Source organism: Balaenoptera musculus, chromosome 20 (genome assembly GCF_009873245.2).
Source record: "Balaenoptera musculus isolate JJ_BM4_2016_0621 chromosome 20, mBalMus1.pri.v3, whole genome shotgun sequence".
Lineage (NCBI taxonomy): Eukaryota > Metazoa > Chordata > Mammalia > Artiodactyla > Balaenopteridae > Balaenoptera > Balaenoptera musculus.
Genome location: NC_045804.1, coordinates 44,459,479 through 44,478,417, shown reverse-complemented (window position 1 = coordinate 44,478,417; position 18,939 = coordinate 44,459,479). Strand labels below are relative to the sequence as shown.

General features: G+C 33.9%; 1 protein-coding gene and 1 pseudogene across 4 annotated transcripts in view; both read right to left on the bottom strand.

The window, feature by feature from the left end:
- Nucleotides 1-18,939, bottom strand: part of TAOK1 (TAO kinase 1) — a 168,181-nt gene that overhangs the window by 61,182 nt on the left and 88,060 nt on the right. For all 4 annotated transcript variants that reach the window (XR_005018012.1, XM_036838324.1, XM_036838323.1 and 1 more), the window contains 6 exons: nt 15,635-15,706; nt 12,970-13,071; nt 11,274-11,319; nt 10,631-10,727; nt 8,485-8,598; nt 5,747-5,838 (listed from right to left, as the gene is read on the bottom strand). Coding sequence is in view for 3 of the 4 variants with exons in the window: in XM_036838324.1 (XP_036694219.1) it covers nt 5,747-5,838; nt 8,485-8,598; nt 10,631-10,727; nt 11,274-11,319; nt 12,970-13,071; nt 15,635-15,706 (523 nt within the window). In the remaining variant the exon portion in view is untranslated. The remainder of the gene's footprint in view (nt 1-5,746; nt 5,839-8,484; nt 8,599-10,630; nt 10,728-11,273; nt 11,320-12,969; nt 13,072-15,634; nt 15,707-18,939) is intronic.
- On the bottom strand, nt 2,009-3,072 carry LOC118887479 (annotated as a pseudogene).

The window sequence follows — 18,939 nt, the reverse complement described above, 5'->3', positions numbered from 1 at the left end:
ATAATTTAAAAAAAAATTTTTTTTTTTTTTAATTTTTTGGCTGCGTTGGGTCTTCATTGCTGCGTGTGGGCTTTTCTCTCTAGTTGCGGCGAGCGGGGGCTACTCTTCATTGTGGTGTGCGGGCTTCTCACTGCGGTGGCTTCTCTTGTTGCGGAGCACAGGCTCTAGGCGCACAGGCTTCAGCAGTTGTGGCAGGCGGGCTCAGTAGTTGTGGCTCACGGGCTCTAGAACACAGGCTCAGTAGTTGTGGCGCATGGGCTTAGTTGCTCCGCAGCATGTGGGATCTTCCTGCCCAGGGATCTTACCCACGTCCCCTGCATTGGAAAGTGGATTCTTTACCACTGGACCACCAGGGAAGTCTCAGGTATTTTCATTTGTCTTGAGATATTTTTTGATTTTTTCTTTGACCCATTGAGTGTTCAGTACTGTTTTGTTTAATCTCCATATATCTGTGAATGTTCCAGTTTTCTTCTTATTTCAAGTTTCATACGATTGTGGTTGGGAAAGAAGTTTGATGTGATTTTAATCTTCTTAAATTTATTAAGACTTGTTTTGTGGCCTAACAGAAGATCTATCCTGGAGAACATTCCCTGTGCACTTAAGAAATATGTGTATTCTGTTGCTTTGAGATGAAATGTTCTGTGTGTGTCTGTTAAGTCCATTTGGTTTAATGTGTCATTTAAGGCCAGTGTTGCATATTGACTTTTTGTCTGTGATCTAGTCACTGATGAACACGGGGTATTAAAGTCCCCTACTATAATTGTATTGCTGTCGATTTCTCCCTTTAGGTCTGTTTATATTGTTTTATATATTTAGGTGATCTTATGTTGGGTGCATAAATATTTACAAAAGGTATATCCTCTTGCTGAACTGACTTCTTTAATCATTATGTAATGCCCTTCTTTGTCTTTTATTACAGTCTTTGTTTTAAAGTCTATTTTGTCTGATAAAACTATAGCTACCCTAGCTTTCTTTTGATTTCCATTTATATGGAATATCTTTTTCCATCCCTCACTTTCAGTCTCTATGTGTCCTTATATCTGAAATGACTCTCTTGTAGGCAACATACAGATGGGTTTTGTTTTTTTATCCATTTAGTCATCCCATTTCTTTTGATTGGAGAATTCAGTTCACTTACAATTAAAGTAATTATTGATAAATATATGTACTCATTGCCATTTTGTTAATCGGTTTCTGGCTCTTTTGTAATTCCTTTGTTCCTTTCTTCTTCTCTCACTCTCTTACTTTGTGAATTGATGACTATCTTTAGTGTTACGTTTGGATTCCTTTCTCTATATCTTTTGTGTATCTACTATAGGTTTTGCTTTGTGATTGATACGAAGCTTACAAAATATATAAAACAACATAATAGTCTATTTTAAGTTGATAACAACTTAAGTTTAAAAAAAGCTCTACATTTTTACTCCCCACCCCCATGTTTTATCTTTCGTTTGTTGGTTTTGATTTACGGGTTTTTTTGGTAGAAATTAGAACTTTATTATAAACATTTCCAGAATATAAACTGATTTTGTATCAAGACTTTTTGAAATGTTTAAAACTGTATGTAACTTAAGCTTATTATAATGTATGTCATTTTCCACTTTCCAATCTAGAAAATATACTGCAAGTTAGATCTAATGAAGGGAAAAAAAGAATCAATCTAAACTGCTTCACAGAGAAAACTAATGAATATAAAAACACCCACCCCAAACTAACACCCAATCAAGAAACAGATTCTATAAAGCCTATTAATCCTCCAATTTAAAATAAATGACCTCCCAAGGGAAAAATACTTCCACCATCACAGCAATTTGATGAATAAAAGCAGAGTCACCCTCATTAAGGGAAATTACATTATGTATAAGAAAAATGTAGTAATGATTTTAGAAGAGAGGAAAAGTAATTTCCATTTTGGAGAGCAAGCACACTAAATGTCTTCTGTTCACTTAGCGTTTGTACCTGTTCACATGAAAAGAGCGATATGAACATGGACATCATAAAACCAAGCTCCTTAACTATTTTTTCAGTTTAACCTCAGGAGAACCAATGCAAGAGCTTCAAAATCCAAGGACAGACTGGTCCCAAAGCATCTCCTCTTCTGTCTTTTCTTTCCCTTGTTCCTTTTTCTCTTTTCTACACTTATGTTCCTCTTTCTTAGAAGCTACACCTCAGCTTTTTTTCTCCTTTCGGTTCTTAAGCTTTTCTGTACTGACTCTGACTGTTTCCACCTCTGTTTTGTTTCTTTGGATGCTCTTGTGTTGGTCTAAATCTATTTCCTCATAAGCTTTCTTCCTCTTATGCTTGGGCCACTCCTCCTCTGGTTTTTCCCAGCCTTCCTCTGGGTGTCTTTTTCTCTTCTCATGTATCTGTTTATAACTAGCTTGATGGGCACTGGTACTGTTTTCTGAGGAGAGGTGTCTGTAAACTCCAGATTTTACACTGTATGAGCTACAGTTTTACTCTTGTTGACTGAAGTTCAGGGATACTGGTTTTCCTGAGAAACAGTCCCTGGTGAATTGACAGTAGTTCAGGGAGTCCAGTCTCAGCCTGCTGTCATGAGCTGGTAGTCACTGAGGTAACTGCTTCTCCACTGCTTGTGAAATATTGCATGGTCTTCAGTAGGTCTGGACGGGTTCATAAGGGAGTCTTTGATCAAACATTCTACACCTGGGTCTAGAATCAACCTCTTCTTTGTATCCACAGGTTTCCAAATAATCCTCTCTCATCTTTCTGAAACAAGTTTTTGGCTCTAAGCCTCTGGTTTTCTGCACTTTGATATAATCTTCAAGTTCATCTTGAAAAGAGTCAGATGTCTTCTTTGAATCCTTCATTAGGTTGACAAGGGATTCTGCTTATCAGGTTGAGAACTTGGTGGAGAAATTTGATCATATTCACCCATTAATTGCTTCAGTTTTTTAGCATGAACTTTCCCCAAACAGTGAGACTGTGCAACAACTGAGGAGCTAAAAACCATGATGCAGAGATTAAAAAATCTATTTTTGTCCAATACTTCACTCCCATTCACCTCATAATGTGAAATCCATTGTGATTCAAATTATGGCACTATTCCTTACAAGCCTTTTACAAAAGGTATCTGTAAAAAGTTCATTCTTTGCTCACTCAATGTGGTATCTTCTCTGAGGCAGGGGTGGCCGTCTACAACTACCATCCCCCTCCCCGCCAACGCCAGCTGGTGGATAGGCCGAGTGGAGGAGGCAGAGAGGCAGGGACAACCGCTGCCTCTGTCGCCACTGAGCAAGCGTGGTGGGAGCAGGAGGCGGAGACCGGACTTCCTGAGAGGAAGTCGCCACCACCACCAGCGGCTGACTGGACAGCACCACCGCACCGCCGCCATAGCTGCAAGGTGCGCCACTGATTTATGTTTTTGATGTCACAATTTACATCTTTCTATCCTGTGTATCCATTAACAAATTACTGTAGTTATATTTATTTTGATTTATTTTCCTTTTACTCCTTTTAAAGTTCTGAAATTTTACATCCTCAATATATACTTTTATAATCAGAAAAAAGTGGTAAATTTATTTTTATAAACACGACTGTACAATCATTCCTGAAAACAACAAACTAGGGATCTTTTCCATCAGATTAACTGTAATCAAACAGATAAACTCACCTATGAAAAATCCTGCACTTTAAGATTTCTTGGTCATAAGACATAACCAAGCTACGAGAAAATAGTTTGCTTTAATTCACTATCTTTAACTATTTTAAAGTAAAAGCATGTAACAGATTTAGTTCCCAAGACTACAAATCTAATTTGCATGCCTATAGACCTGTACTGTCTAACAGGGTACCCCCTAGCCACATGTGACTATTTATATGTAAACTTATTTAAATGACATACAATTTTAAGGGACTTCCCTGGTGGTCCAGTGGTTAAGACTCGGTGCTCCCAATGCAGGGGGCCAGGGTTTGATCCCTGGTCAGGGAACTAGTTTCCGCATGCCAGAACTAAGAGATACTGCATGCCACAACTAAAGATACCGCATGCCACAACTAAAGATTCTGTGTGCTGCAACGAAGATCCCGCACGCGGAAACAAGGATCCTGCATGCCACAACTAAGACCCAGCACAACCAAATAAATAAATAAATATTAAAAGAAAAAAAAAAGAAAAATACAATTTTAAGCTCAGTTCCTCAGTTACATTAGCCACATTTCAAGTGCTCAAAAGGCATGCAGACACAGAACATTTCTACCAATGCAGACAGTTTTATTTGTTTGTGCTCCTCTAGACCTTTCCCTTGGAACCCAAAGCAGGCTTAAAATATAGTTCCTGAACTTAGAACAACTTCATAATTCAAAACATTTGTAAATAAAAATTTTAAAAGTGATTATGAAAGACTATTTATAAAAGTTGAAGATGCCTAATGTATGCCTAAAACGCTAAGAATTTCTTTAAGACATCTCACTCATTTGAAATTATCCAAAGGCAGTCACATCTTCTGAAGTTGCTTTATTATAAGCATAAAAACTCTCACTGTGAAGTAATTCTATCTTATGAACTATAATAAAAAGAAGCTAGAAAAGTCTGGAAAAAAGAGACCATTTCACAGAAACTGCAGAGTTTAGAGAGATTTCTTTCTGAGCAGTACAATTAGCCAATGAATACTTTCTAATCAGATAAACATTAAAATATATCATTGATATCTAACAGGACCATTAATGCAATTTCGCTATCACCAAGGCGCACATATATGCATCAGCCAGCATAAGAGTGTAAAAATAACCCATGGGCAGAATATATTAACCAGCTTTTTTACATTTATACCCAGGTTTCTTAAGGAAGTAATTAGGATCTACCAGTAGGAAGAAGAATCAAGAGAAAAAGAATTTAAGACACTTAAGGATACTTTCAAATGGAAGAAACATTTTGCAAACCTCAAACTGAGATGAAGAGATCAGAGGAGAATGGCATTATGGTAATCGCCAAATCTCTGTTTACTGCTGTTATCAAACTTTAAAATAAATATGATTTGTCAAAATTACACATGGATTTTTACTTTAATGTGTTGTTTTCAATCCTTGGTCACTCCTAGAATGGTTCAATTAAATACTCTTATTTTTAAATAAAGTTTAATGGAATGTTCTTATAAGAAGGAAAAAAAGAAAAGGATATTGGGCTTGTGGGGGGAAGCCTGGGGAATCAAGAGCAAGAAGATGGCCATCATCTTCAGTTACAGTGACAGTTCAATTACCCACCTGGCTCACTTACATTGGGAATGTTAGTAAAGTTATGGTGGTCCGCTGCTTTAAGCATAGTTCCATTTATGGGCAACAGAATAAAATGTGTGCATAAAATCAAACTACTACAGTATGTATGCAGCCTGACAGCTAATCCTCAAATCTAACGCAAAGCAATAAGTATCCTAGGTAAAGGTAAGTAACTCATAAATGCTTTAGAGACCATCTATAGATGGTAAATCTAGTAATCACATATATATTCCAAGTGTTTAACAAATACTCATTAATAATAAGACATAGATACCTCAAACTTAATTAATACTATAGTGGAAATTATTTTAGACCTAATTTAACAGAGCAAATACAACATACCTAAGCTAATATATATAAAAATTACCAGATAACCAAAATGAAAACTATGTAATAAACATACTGCTCCCCTTAGTAACCAACATAAAAAATAAAAAGCTGTAATTTGGTATAGAAATTGAGGTAAAACTTTGATCAAAATTTACTACATAGTAATAAAGAACATGCTTACCTAGTTCAATACACGTTATACCAAGAGACCATACATCTACTTTTCCATCATACTGTCCTTCATCCATGGCTAAAATTACTTCTGGGGCCATCCTAAAAAATAAAATGTCATTTAAATTAAAGTTAAAAAAAAGTATGCTATTCTTTTAAAATGTAATGACTATCTATATGGAGAACACCTGGTGTGAATTCCAGGCAATATATCTGGACATTAAGAATTTTTATAATATGAAATAAATGTATTACAGGTTGTGAGGTAAATATTTACCTTTGCATATATAGTGTGACTCATTCTCACCATGTGTCATGATCATGTAACAGCATCCTAAAGGAAGGATGCCCTAGAGCAGGACTGTATTCTGCATCTGTTCAAGTCTGCAAATTCTAATACTGTATAGCCTTTAGGCCAGTGATTCTCAAACATTTTGGTCTCAGGATCCCATCTAATTTTTGCTTGAAAGATGGAATTTTACCAATGGCATTGAATACCATCAGTTGTTTCCCTTGAAATGACAAACTCGCTCCATTTATTTCAGAAAGTACCTATCACAATATCCAACGCTGAATAACCATAGCTTGTCAGTCTTTCTTTCAAATTAGAATAGTGTCCCATGACAGAAGTGGCTAGGGCAGCTCACAACTAAAACAATCACAAAATTATCAACTTTATAACCAACCAACAACAGGTGTCTTGGTGATAAAATGAAATGCAGGACTTCCCTGGCAGTCCAGTGGTTAAGACTCCACGCTTCCATTCATTGCAGGGGGGGGTGGCAGGTTTGATCCCTGGTTGGGGAGATCCCACATGCCACTCAGCACAGCCAAAAAAACACAAAAAACAAAACAAAACCCCCCCAAAAAAGCCTACAAAAAATGAAACACTAATTCATGTCTTCAACTAGAGTCTGTGGTTCTTGATGATACTTTACCTTATACTTCATATGTATTTGGTATTAAGCACAGATAGGTACTTAGAACAGTTGCTGACTGCTTCAATAAGATTATTACCAGGTATCCCTGTGTGTGTGTTTGTGTGTGTGTGCACACGTGCATTTGTGTAAAGACATATAAATATGAATCTAGTTCCTGTGCTCCAAATACACTATATACAAATTAACCAATATGTTTACTTTATTATAAACTTTCAATTGTCAATGTGTTCTTTAAGGTGCTGAAGGAAGTTTGAGAAATTATCAAGTTAAGAAAAGTTAAACAAGTAATCTGTTTTTTTATTGCAGAACTTTTGAGGGCCTTTTTAATATCTAATATTCATCATTAATATCTAAACAGGGGAAGCACTGAGAAATATTATTCACTCACAGAACCCTTTTTTATGGGGGGGACTCTATCTAAACTAGGGTTTTACATAGAAATTTTTGGTCATCTAGAGCAGTGGTCTTCAAATTTTTAATTCATTTATTTACCTTCAATGAATTTATAAAAACTATGTATCCCTTGCACACTTTTGAGTTGATATGTAAATTTTATAAATTTAATAGTTGCAAAGGATATAATGCATAGTGTATGTATGTATATTGTGTATGTGCTTTAAAGATATTAAAAACTTGGAGTTGCAGAATTAGTTCATTCAATTTATTAAAAACACTGCCCTATAATCTAGTTAGCAAAATCAGTCTTCATGGTCATATCAGTCAAATCAAAATCACCTTCTACCAGAAAAAAGTCTGAATTCAATGCAAATAACATGTTAATGTGTCCCCACAACAACCATGTCAGTTATGAATTCTACACTAGAAGAAAAGAAGAGAAGGAAGATAACTGGGGAGAAAGAAAAAGCAAACGGTAAAAGGAACGGAAGGGAGATGACTGGAAAGGTACAAGGACTTGCCAAGACTTTTGTCCTGACTCTTCAATATATCTGACAGATGCTACATCTTCTCAAATTGTTCCTCTGGTGTTGCTTTGAGGCTTTTACATCCCAGAGCAATGCATCACTGTAATATTCAGGGTGGGTTAGAAGCCTTTCTTTTATGAGGCAGGAGAAGGGAGATTTGAAAGGCAGGTGAGAAAGATGATGTAGTGGGCCTAAGACACAGCTCTCAGCATACACAGAGAAAGAGGATACATTTGAAAGTTGAAGATCTGGAAAATTATTCCCTTCAAACTTGCTGACATGAATAACGAATTATTTATGGATAAAATTAGATGATGTCCAGAATGTTTCAAAATAACTGAGGGGAGAGGAAGAAAGGGAGAAGTGAGTGCATAGGGCAGGACTAGCCATGGGGATAAAGTTGCTGGGCTGAATGAATGATATGTAGGGTTCATTATACTTTTGTCTAGTGTTATGTATATTTGAAATTCTCCATAATAACAAATAAAAACAAAAAACCCCAGAGAACTCCAAGTCCACTACCAGTCTTTAGGTACTCCTAGTCTGAAGAGCAATGATATATAGTAAATATAAATCTAAAGAAAACACACACATTTCCACTTAGCATTTCTATCTTTTCCCCACTTGAATTTTTATTGAATGTTTCCACTCCCACACCCAATATATGATGCAGATAATCATAGGAAGGAAAATGTAGGGGGGACAAATTTTAAAAATGGGGGGTGTAAGGGGAGCACTCCCAATCTATATTTGAAACTAACTATAATGCTTAAAGTTAAAATGTCCAAAATAACATTATATTTTCAGGAAAAAGACATCTTAAAAACACACAACCACACACAATATCAATTATGAAGATCAAATCCAGATAAGATTATTCTTACCAATATGGCGTTCCCACAAAAGAATTGGCAGGAGATGCCATGGAAGCGGATCCAAAGTCAGCAAGTTTCACCTGGCCTGGCTCTGTCAGAAGGATATTTCCTGCTTTGATATCTCTGGGTTTAAGGAACACAGAAAATTACTTCTCTTTCCTTCACTGGGTTGTGTAAAAAAATGATAAAAATCAAATAAAAATTTGTAAAACAGAGAAGGAGAAATCAAAATAATTAAGTCCTAGGATAATCTCTCAATTGGGATGAGAATTAAGATCCAAATTAGAATACAAGAAATACAGAATTCATATATAGTAACAACTTTGTAAAAGAGAAGGCAAAATAGCAGTAAAAACAAGACAGAAAATCAGGTAATTAAAGTGTATAGTCTACATTTGAGGTCCTGTTTATTGGTACAAATAATGGTTTTAAAAATTAAATTTAAATAGCGGACCACTCCTTCACAATTTTAAGATTTCTAAGTAACCTACTTAATGTAAGAAAAAAAAAAAAAAAAAAAGAATTTCATGCCCCCAATTTTTAAAAAAGGATTATTCATATCATTTCCACCCTTAGGATATGAAATGAAAACAAACATATGGATATAATGTAATATCCATGATCCCAGAAAGTTATGGATATTTATAAAATGGGACTGTATGTCCAATGGACACCATAACATACACTTAACCTTTCAAAAACAGAAAAACTAAGTTCCCAAGCACTTGTCAATTCTTACTATTGTAATGGACATAACACTAAATTAATCTGTTTTCCTTCCATTTGTTTTTTAAAAATGAAGAGGCACTTTAGGGAATTCCCTGGCAGCGCTTTTACTGCCTTGGGCCTGGGTTCAATCCCTGGTCAGGGAACTAAGATCCCACAAGCTGTGCGGTGCGAAGACCTTAGGTTATAATTCTAAATCTTCTATTCACTTACTTACTAGTATGTAAATTTCTCTTGGACCTTACAATCCTCATCTTAAAAAAGAAAAAATCATATTAACTCACAATTGACTCTACTATACAGTTTAACATGTATTGCCTGATTCACACATATAATAAAAAAATGCTAATTTCCTTCTAAAACAGGTAAAACCAATACCAATGCTAAAAATGCATTATAGAATGGCTTAATCTTACTATTCATTATCAAGGATCATCAAGGATTAATACTCAGAGCGTAAAAAGTATTAAGTATCTTTTATTTATCCATATCATGGAATCAATGGAATAAATCTGGCATTATCAGTTACCAGGAAGACAGAAGATCTAGGTTTAGTTCTAGTCTAAATGCACCTGGCTTTGTAAACTTTGGGAAATTAGTCACAAATTGGGGCATCAGTTTCTTCACTGGTAAAATGAAAAAAGTAAGACTATATAATCCCTAATGTCTTTTTTATTCCCCAAATTAAATGATTCTACAATTAATTTCAATTAAATGTGCACAAATCTATAAAGTGCACATACAGGCATACCTAAGAGATACTACAGGTTTGATTCCAGACTACCCTAACAAACAGAATACACAATAAAGCAAGTCATATGAATCTTTTGGTTTCTCAGTGCATATAAAAGTTATGTTTACACTATACTGTAGGCTACTAAGTGTGCAGTAGCATTATCTCTAAAAAAACAATGTACATACCTTAATTTTAAAATATTTTACTGCTAATAAATGGCAAAACAATCATAATGGTAACATCAAAGATCAATGATCACAGATCACCATAACAAATAAAATGATGAAAAAGTTTGAAATACTGTGAGAATTACCAAAATGTGACAGAAACACAAAGTGAGCAAATGCTGTTGGAAAAACGGCACCTAGAGTCCTGCTTGACACAGGGTTGCCACAAACCTTAAATTTGTAAAAAACGAGGTATCTGTGAAGTGCAATAAAGCAAAGCATAACAAAATGAGGTACGCCTGAACTTCGGAAAATCCAGCAACATGTGTAGACAAAGATAAAAATTATCCTAAACAAAGAGATCAAGTGTACTAGTACGTACTTTTCAACATGGACAATCTAAAAAACCTGAGTTTATAAGAAATGGTTTTACTTGGCTATAACCAACAAAACTTTCAGGGTTAATAAGTTAATAATGTAACAAGCCATTTGCTTGTTAATATATAATAATTTTCAAAGTGCTTACCTATGGATCATGGTATGAGAATGTAAGTAGGCTAATCCCTGGAGAGCACCATGTGTAATTGCTGCTATTTCCACTTCTTGTAATGGCTTTTTGTGAACTTAAAATAAAAAAGTTATTTGAAAATATTTATTATAAAGAACATTTTTGTTTAAAAATACATACCTAATATATAGGGCAATTTTTAAAAACTAACATTTAGCAAGACGGGATTTCCTTCCAAAGATAATAAAATAATGTTATTGAACTTTACAACTAGTATACAGTTGTGCCTAGCTGTTAAAGTATATAGTCCACAGCCAATTTTCCTCTAAGTTAACAACATTAAGCAATTATTTGGTGATTACAAAAACAAAAGTAATAAAAGTTCTCCCTTTATTCTAATATCTTCATTCTGAACAGAAGGAACAGATTAAGTTGAATGACAAAGAATCCAAAAAAACTTAAGTCAAAATGAGAGAAAAATCACCTTTTTTATGCTATTACGTAACATTTAATGAGGATAGTGCATACTATGCAGAGAATATAGAAAGGTTACGATTTTTATTCTTTCTGGGAAATTTGTACATTATTTAAGAAACCTCTTATTGAATACTCATTTTATTTTGCTAATACTATTTTTTCTTAATGATTAAAGGAAACCTACCTTCTAGTAAATCTGAAGCAGATCCTAAACAATATTCCATTACAAGCTACATGGGAAGAAAAATTATATAAGCATTAAAATATATTATTAAAAAGATTCTACTTGAGATAAAATAAATTCATCAAGGAGATCAAGAAGACAGTTTGAAGTAAAACAAACCCTAGTCACCATTTACCTTAAAAAATGAGTATTTATGTATCTAGTAATTTATTAAGTGCATATGTAAAGATAAGCTAATGATACATTAATCTTTTACAATACCAACATATAATCATTTGTATAAGATGTGTATTTCATATATAACTACTACTAAAATTATAAAGGACTATACATATTCTGTTACTATTAATCTATAGTACTAAAGCAATACTTTAGTAATTGCTAGGAAGCAAAAAACTGTCCTTTGGAACTATATATACAAAGCTTAGGTTACAGTTAAAGCAAACACAGAGCACCTTCTATGTGCCAGATATTATATATATATTAAAGCTAATTAAGGGACTTCCCTGGTGGTGCAGTGGTTGGGACTCCGCGCTCCCAATGCAGGGGGCCCGGGTTCGATCCCTGGTCAGGGAACTAGATCCCACATGCATGCAGCAGCTAAGAGTTTGCATGCCACAACTAAGGAGCCTGCCAGCCACAACTGAGGAGTCCGTGAGCCACAACTAAGGAGCCCACTTGCCAAAACTAAGACCCAGTGCCACCAAATAAATAAATATTAAAAAAAAAACCTAATTTAATCCTCACAACCACCTTATGAGGTAGGCCCTATTACTATCCTTATTTTACAAATGGAGAAACATGAGAGACAGAGAGGTAATCTCCCCAATGTCACTGTTTTTTCTTTAACCACAGCCTTGTATTTAGGAGTACCACCATCACCACCAAAATTAAACTGGATAAAAATGCACCAAACATTACAAATCTAGGTTTAGGATACTAAAATGATAATTAGCTGTGACTTATTAATTATGCAAAATAAGGGATCATTCCCATTTAAAGAAAATTTAGCCTCTCTCTTAAAAGATACAGTTATGCCCACAATGCTACGGTATTACTACCGTGTCACCTCAGCGGTAACAACGGGGCAAAATTAATCACCACTTCTTATAACAAAGTGTCTCAATTCTCTAGCGTTAGTATTATTCAGCCAAGGAATCATAATCAGTTCAAATTTCACCAGGACTCATCAGGACTTCACCAAGATCTTTGTAGTTAAATAGATTACAATATGTTTATGTCAAAGATAGGCTAGATTTCATCCTCAAGTAACAGGATTGCTTTCACAATGTTTGATAAACCATTTGAAGAATGATACTACTAAAAAATGTCAGAGAACATTTTACCATGTACCATGTAATATATTATTAAAAAGATTCTACTTGAGATAAATAAATTCACCAAGGAGATCAAGAAGAGTGTTTGAAGTAAAACAAACCCTAGTCACCATTTACCTTAAAAAATGAGTACAAAAAATGTACATAAATGTCAGCTAAATCTCTGCAGTAAACTCGCAAAACATACATTCCCTCTCCTGCCTAGGAGTTCTAGGAAAAGCTGCTCTCCCTCTCAGGATGAACTAACATTTCAAGGTGTTTCTGCATGGGATTACACAACCATTTTGAGACATTCTTGAAATAATTAACTCTAAACAGAAACCAACTAAAATTACAGCAAGGGGGAAGCATATACCTACCCATGCTGTGTGCTCACGTAAATAGCAGCCTTTGTATTCTATACTGTTGGGATGTTTTATTCTTTGTAGAAACTTGACTTCCTTAATAATATCCTGCCATTTCTATGGGGAGAAAAAAAACGAATGAAGGAAAAAATTATGAACAGCTGCTTTTCCTGAGAAAGTTATATAAGAAAAAAAGTAATCAGATTAAGAAGGGTTATTGAGAACATTAAACTTCATTTGTAATATGTAAATATCAAAATAATAAATTAAAAAGTTATGTTCATATAGTTTATAACTCAATTACATAATTTATAAAATTATTTCATTCATGGTAGGACAAATTTTAGTTTGGTAAAACTTATCATCAATGAGTCTTATTAAAATTTTACAACCACACACCAAACATGCCGATGAAAACTATATACCATATTTAGTGATTTTTCTTCAAAAGTTCATCTTCCCTTCTTATTTGCAGCTTTTTGATGTATAATTTACATACCATAAAGTTCATCTATTGTGTTTTTGGCTTATGTGTTCTACCAAACGTTAAGGTTTTGTTTGCTTTTTAAATTCAAACGAAGATTTAAACCCGTAAGTGCACACTTCCTAAAATAAAATGCTAGAGAACAATTAGTTATTATATGGGAAAGTTCACAGAAAAAAAAAAAAACAGTATGAAAACATTTCCCTACATATTTTACTAAGAGCATTCCTCAATGACACCTACCAGGAAATACAGATAAACCTTCAGCCATAAGCTACTCCATGACAACCTTAGACACTTAGGCCATGTCCTAAACATAGTTACTCTTAAGAAGCAACCAGAGAACTCTAAAAATACTGGTTACCGTGTCTACACCCAGAGACTCTAGAGGCTTAGCAGCTGTGGGGTGAGAATGAGGAATCTATTTTTTGTTCTTGTTTTAGTTTTTTCAACCTTTACCACTGACTTGGGCCATATTTCTAAAAGCAGGGAAACTGGCATAATAGGAAACTTTAAAAAATGTTTTGTACTAGAATGTAAGATCCATATATCACCGATGTTATTTCACAAGCCCTCAACAAAATACAGCAAAATATGTTCACAGTGTTTTATATAAAATGTATAAGATATAAGATGTTAAACTCAGAAAATGTTTCATGGCCTTTAAATTTCAAGTTTGAATGATATTTGAAACTTTCAAAACAAAACAAAACCCTGCATTTTTCAATGTAAAAAAATTTCATGAAAGACGTTAATATTAGCTGTGAAAAGATGATGCCCTAAATGAAACTTTTTGTTCTAGGTGTGACTAATCGAACAGACACAGTACAAGTTTGCCTATGAAAGCTAGCTCTGAAGTTGTGCTACAGAATAGAATATAAATGAGAGTAATCCTGTAAGAAACTGAGTTTTTTAGGTATCAAAATGATGGAACAGTGATATAATCATAACAGTGTTATCATATTCATAGTATGATCGTTACAAAAACAAGATTTATCATAAAATAAAGAGATTCCAAAAAAGTAGAAAACCAAAGTCTTTAAAAGTTAAAGACTGATCCAGCAATTCCAATTCTGGGCATACACCTAAAGTACTGAGACTAAGGACTCAATAACCAAGAGACAGTAGGAACCTAAGCATCCACTGACAGATGAATGGATGGATAAATAAAATGTAGTGTTTTACACACACACACACACACACACACACACACACAGAGGAATATTAGCCTTAAAAAGGATGGAAATTCTGACACATACCACAACATGGATGAACTCTGAGGACATTATGTAAAGTGAAATAAGCCAGTCACAAAAGGACAAATACTGCATGATTTCACTTACATGAGATACTTAAAGTAGTCAAATTCATAAAGACAGAAAATAGAGGAATGATATCCAAGGGCTGAGGGGAGGAGGGAGTGGGGAGTTATTGTTTAATGGGTAAAGAATTGCAGTTTTTCAAGATGAAAAGAGTTCTGGAGATGAATGGTGGTGATGGATGCAAAACAATGTGAATGTCCTTAAAGCCACTGAAGTACATACTTGAAAATGGTTATGATGGTAAATTTGTTATGTGTATTTTACCACAATTAAAAATAATTACATTGAAAAATTAAAGACTGACAGACCCTAGTTTTTAACAGTAGACTATATTTCATAAAATAAATTTATGCAATTAAACAAAATAAATATACTAAAAAAAACTACTCACAATATTAGTGAACTAAAGTATACTCAGTGTAGTATCAATAATTGTATTTAAAAAAATTTTTCAGACTAGATATATATTGTCTGCTGATTAAAGTTTGCTTAAATCAGCCCTTAATGTCTGAATCATTAAAAAAATTACATCCAATATAATTTACTGTTAAATGCATCTTATTCTAGTTTACTCTTTTAGAAACTGATAAACCTTCTATGATAAAGATAAAGTAATATATTACACCACAGTTAAAAAATTAAAAGCAGGGGGACAGGTGGGCTTTTGGAATGCCAGTAATATGCTGTTTATGGCTCTAGGTACAAGTTAAACGGGTACACTCAGTTTGTGAAAGAAAATACACTGAGATATATTCTTAATATTCGTATACTTTTAGGTATGCTATACTTTTTTGAAAAAATTCCCAGCTACCCTCAATTAAAAACAGTATGTCTTTTTCTAACATGTCAAGAAGAATATAAATATTTCACCTACCTCAGTGGACTGCTTTCCACTATAAGACATTTTCTTGATAGCCACCACTTCATTGGTGCGCACATCTCGTGCCTAAAAAAACAAAGAAAGAACTATTGTAAAAATTAACAGATTAAATCTGGGCAATAATTTATTTGAGAATAAAAGCATTTATGAGCTACCATGTCAAAAGGAGCATCAAAACTGCCTTTAAAGAACATTAAAAACAAAAAAAACCCAATAACCATATAGTGAAACTTATCAAATCATCCAGGAACTGGTACTTTGGAAAGAAATATAAAGCAGGGTTTATCTTTGAGAGATCTAGTTAAGAGGAAAAACCAGAAATTTGAATAGCACTGTAACAGAGAGACAAAACAAGACTAGTATATACAAGCCTATGCTAATCAATTTTGAAATCTCAATGAAATGGACAATTTTCTGGAAGGAATAAATTACTAAAACTGATCTAAAGAAGAAAATGTAAGTAAAACAAACAATGGTGGCAGACTGAAAAGAACACCAATGAATTGTCTTTAAAATACTCTTGAGTGGGGAATTCCCTGGCAGTCCAGTGGTGAGGACCCCGGCTTTCACTGCCGAGGGCACGGGTTCAATCCTTGGTCAGGGAACTAAGATTCCGCAAGCCGCAAAAAAACAAAACAAAACGTAGGGACTTCCCCAGTGGTCCAGTGGCTCCGAGCTCCCAGTGCAGGGGGCCTGGGTTTGATCCTTGGTCAGGGAACTAGATCCCACATGCCGCAACTAAGAGTTCACATGCTGCAACTAAAGATCTTGCATGCCACAACTAAAGATCCCACATGCTGCAACAAAGATCCCACACACAGCAACAAAGATCTCACTTGCCACACGAAAACCCAATGCAGCCCAATAAACAAGTATTAAACAAACAAATAAACAAATATAAAATACTCTTCAGTGGGAAATAGTTTTACCAGGTGAACTTTCCAGGATATAAGGGGGGAAAAAAAGGAAAGCTAGCCCATTAATTTTAAGAAGGCAGTATAACCCAATAACTAAAACCTCACAAACAGCACAAAATAGCAAGTTAGGTATCAATTTCACTTGTAAATATAGACAAGAAAACTCTAAATAAAAATTTTAAAATATTATAGAGCATTAAAATAATTTTTAATTTGGATAAAATACACTAATATATATAATTTTTCATTTGGATAAAATTACAGAAATGAAAAAGATTCTAATACTAGAAAAAAAATCTCATAATTTACCACAATTTTTAAAAGTTAAAGGGGGAACAAACAAACAAATAAATAAACACACACACACACACATATATATACTTATAAATGCTCAATAAATCCTGAAAATGCAGAAGTGCCCAACTCTAAATGTATTCAATTGCAAAGAAGGCCAAACTCTTAGGAAACACAAATTAGAAAGGTAATTCCTTAACATGATAAATCACCTCTATTGTAAACTACTGCTAATCAGGCTTAAGACTGCTAAAATGCTATCACAATTATTACTTAACATTGTTGAGGTAATTCTGAAAAAAGGTAATAAAAATGTAACAGAACCACAACAGTTAACTAGAAAAGCCAAACTTCCATGTGTTAAAAAAATGATTATATATTAAGAAGGCACATGAGACTAGCTGCAAAATATTTTAAATGGGTTCACTAAAAGTGTCAGAACCACCTCAAATCATCTGTTGGAAGAACTCATCTTCAATTCAGATTTTTAATGAGTTCCCAAAGATAAAATGTTCTAAATTAGATTATGGTGATGGCTGCAAAACTCTATATTTACTGACAATCATTGAAATGTAGGCATAAAATTGGTGAACTTATGGTATGTAATTTATACTTTAAAACTTGTTAAAAAAGACAGCACATATGTAAATTTTATCTCAATAGAGTGGCTTGGGGAAAAAAAAAAAAGACAGTTAAGTGGGCCCTGGGAAACTTAATCACATTCCAATTTCAATTACCAGTGTACTGGTTAGGAAACTGGCACCACTTATTGTAATGGGTGAAGCGGATCTATCCACAGACGTCCTGCTTGAATACAAATTTATTTTTCCAAAATGTTCTCTGCTTATCTATCTATGAACCTCTTTATTTTAATCATGTCTAAACAGCTATACTGCGCTCTTTTATAAGAGCTGAGATATAATTTACATGCCATACAATTCACCCATTTTAATGTGTACAATTCAGTGGCATTTCGAACATTCACAGATATATGCAACCATCATTACAGTCAATTTTAGGACTTTCATCACCTCAAAAAGAAACTCCAAATTGTTCATTTAGAAATGGTCAAACGGTAAATTTTATGTGTATTTTACAATAAGATTCTTTTCTTCATTAAAAAAAAAAAACCCATTCGGCCCTAAGCAACAACTAATCTACTTTTCCGTGTCTCTAGAGACTTGACCATACTGGACATTTCATATAAATGGAACTATGTAATATGTGGTCTTTTGTGACTGGCTTTTTTCAAGATTCATGACTAATGATTTAATCTTTTCATGTGCTCCTTAGCCATTTGTACATCTTTCTTTGAGAAATGTCAATTCAGATCCTTTGCCCATTTTTAAATTGGGTTGTCTTTTGATTGAGTTATAAGAGTTCTTTACATATTCTAGGCACAAGTCCCTTATCAGATATATGATTTACAAATTTTTTTCTCCTATTCTGTAGGTTGTCTTTTCACTACTTTGAAGCACAGAAGTTTTTATTTTTGATTAAGGTCAATTTATTTTTTTCTTTTATTGCTCATGCTTTTGGTGTCACATCTGAGAATGCTCTGCCAAAACTAAAGACATGCAGATTTACCCCTATGTTTTCTTCTAAGAGTTTTATAGTTTTAACTGTGACATTGAGGTTTTGATCCATTTTGAGTTAATTCTTCTATAGTATGAGGTAAGGACCTAATTTCACTGTTTTGCATTAAACAGCTACACTCTTAATTGGCCTAAGACAAAGCTTAATTTAAAAGTGGGTACACTAAATGCAATGAAGGATCCTGGATTAGATTCTAGAACAGAGAAGAAACAGTGGAAAAACGGGCAAAATTTAGTACACAGAATATAGTACATAGTTTAGTTACTAGTATCCTATCAATGTTGATTTCTTAGTTTTGATAAATGTACCATGATTATGTAACATATTAACATTAGGGGAACTAGATGAAGAATATAGGGGAAAACACTGTACTAACTGTGAAATCTGCAAATCTATTATTTTAAAATACTAAATTAAACTAAAACGTGACTATTAAAATCCAAATGTACTAGTAATGATGATTAAAATTAAATGACCAAGTTAAAAGGAGAT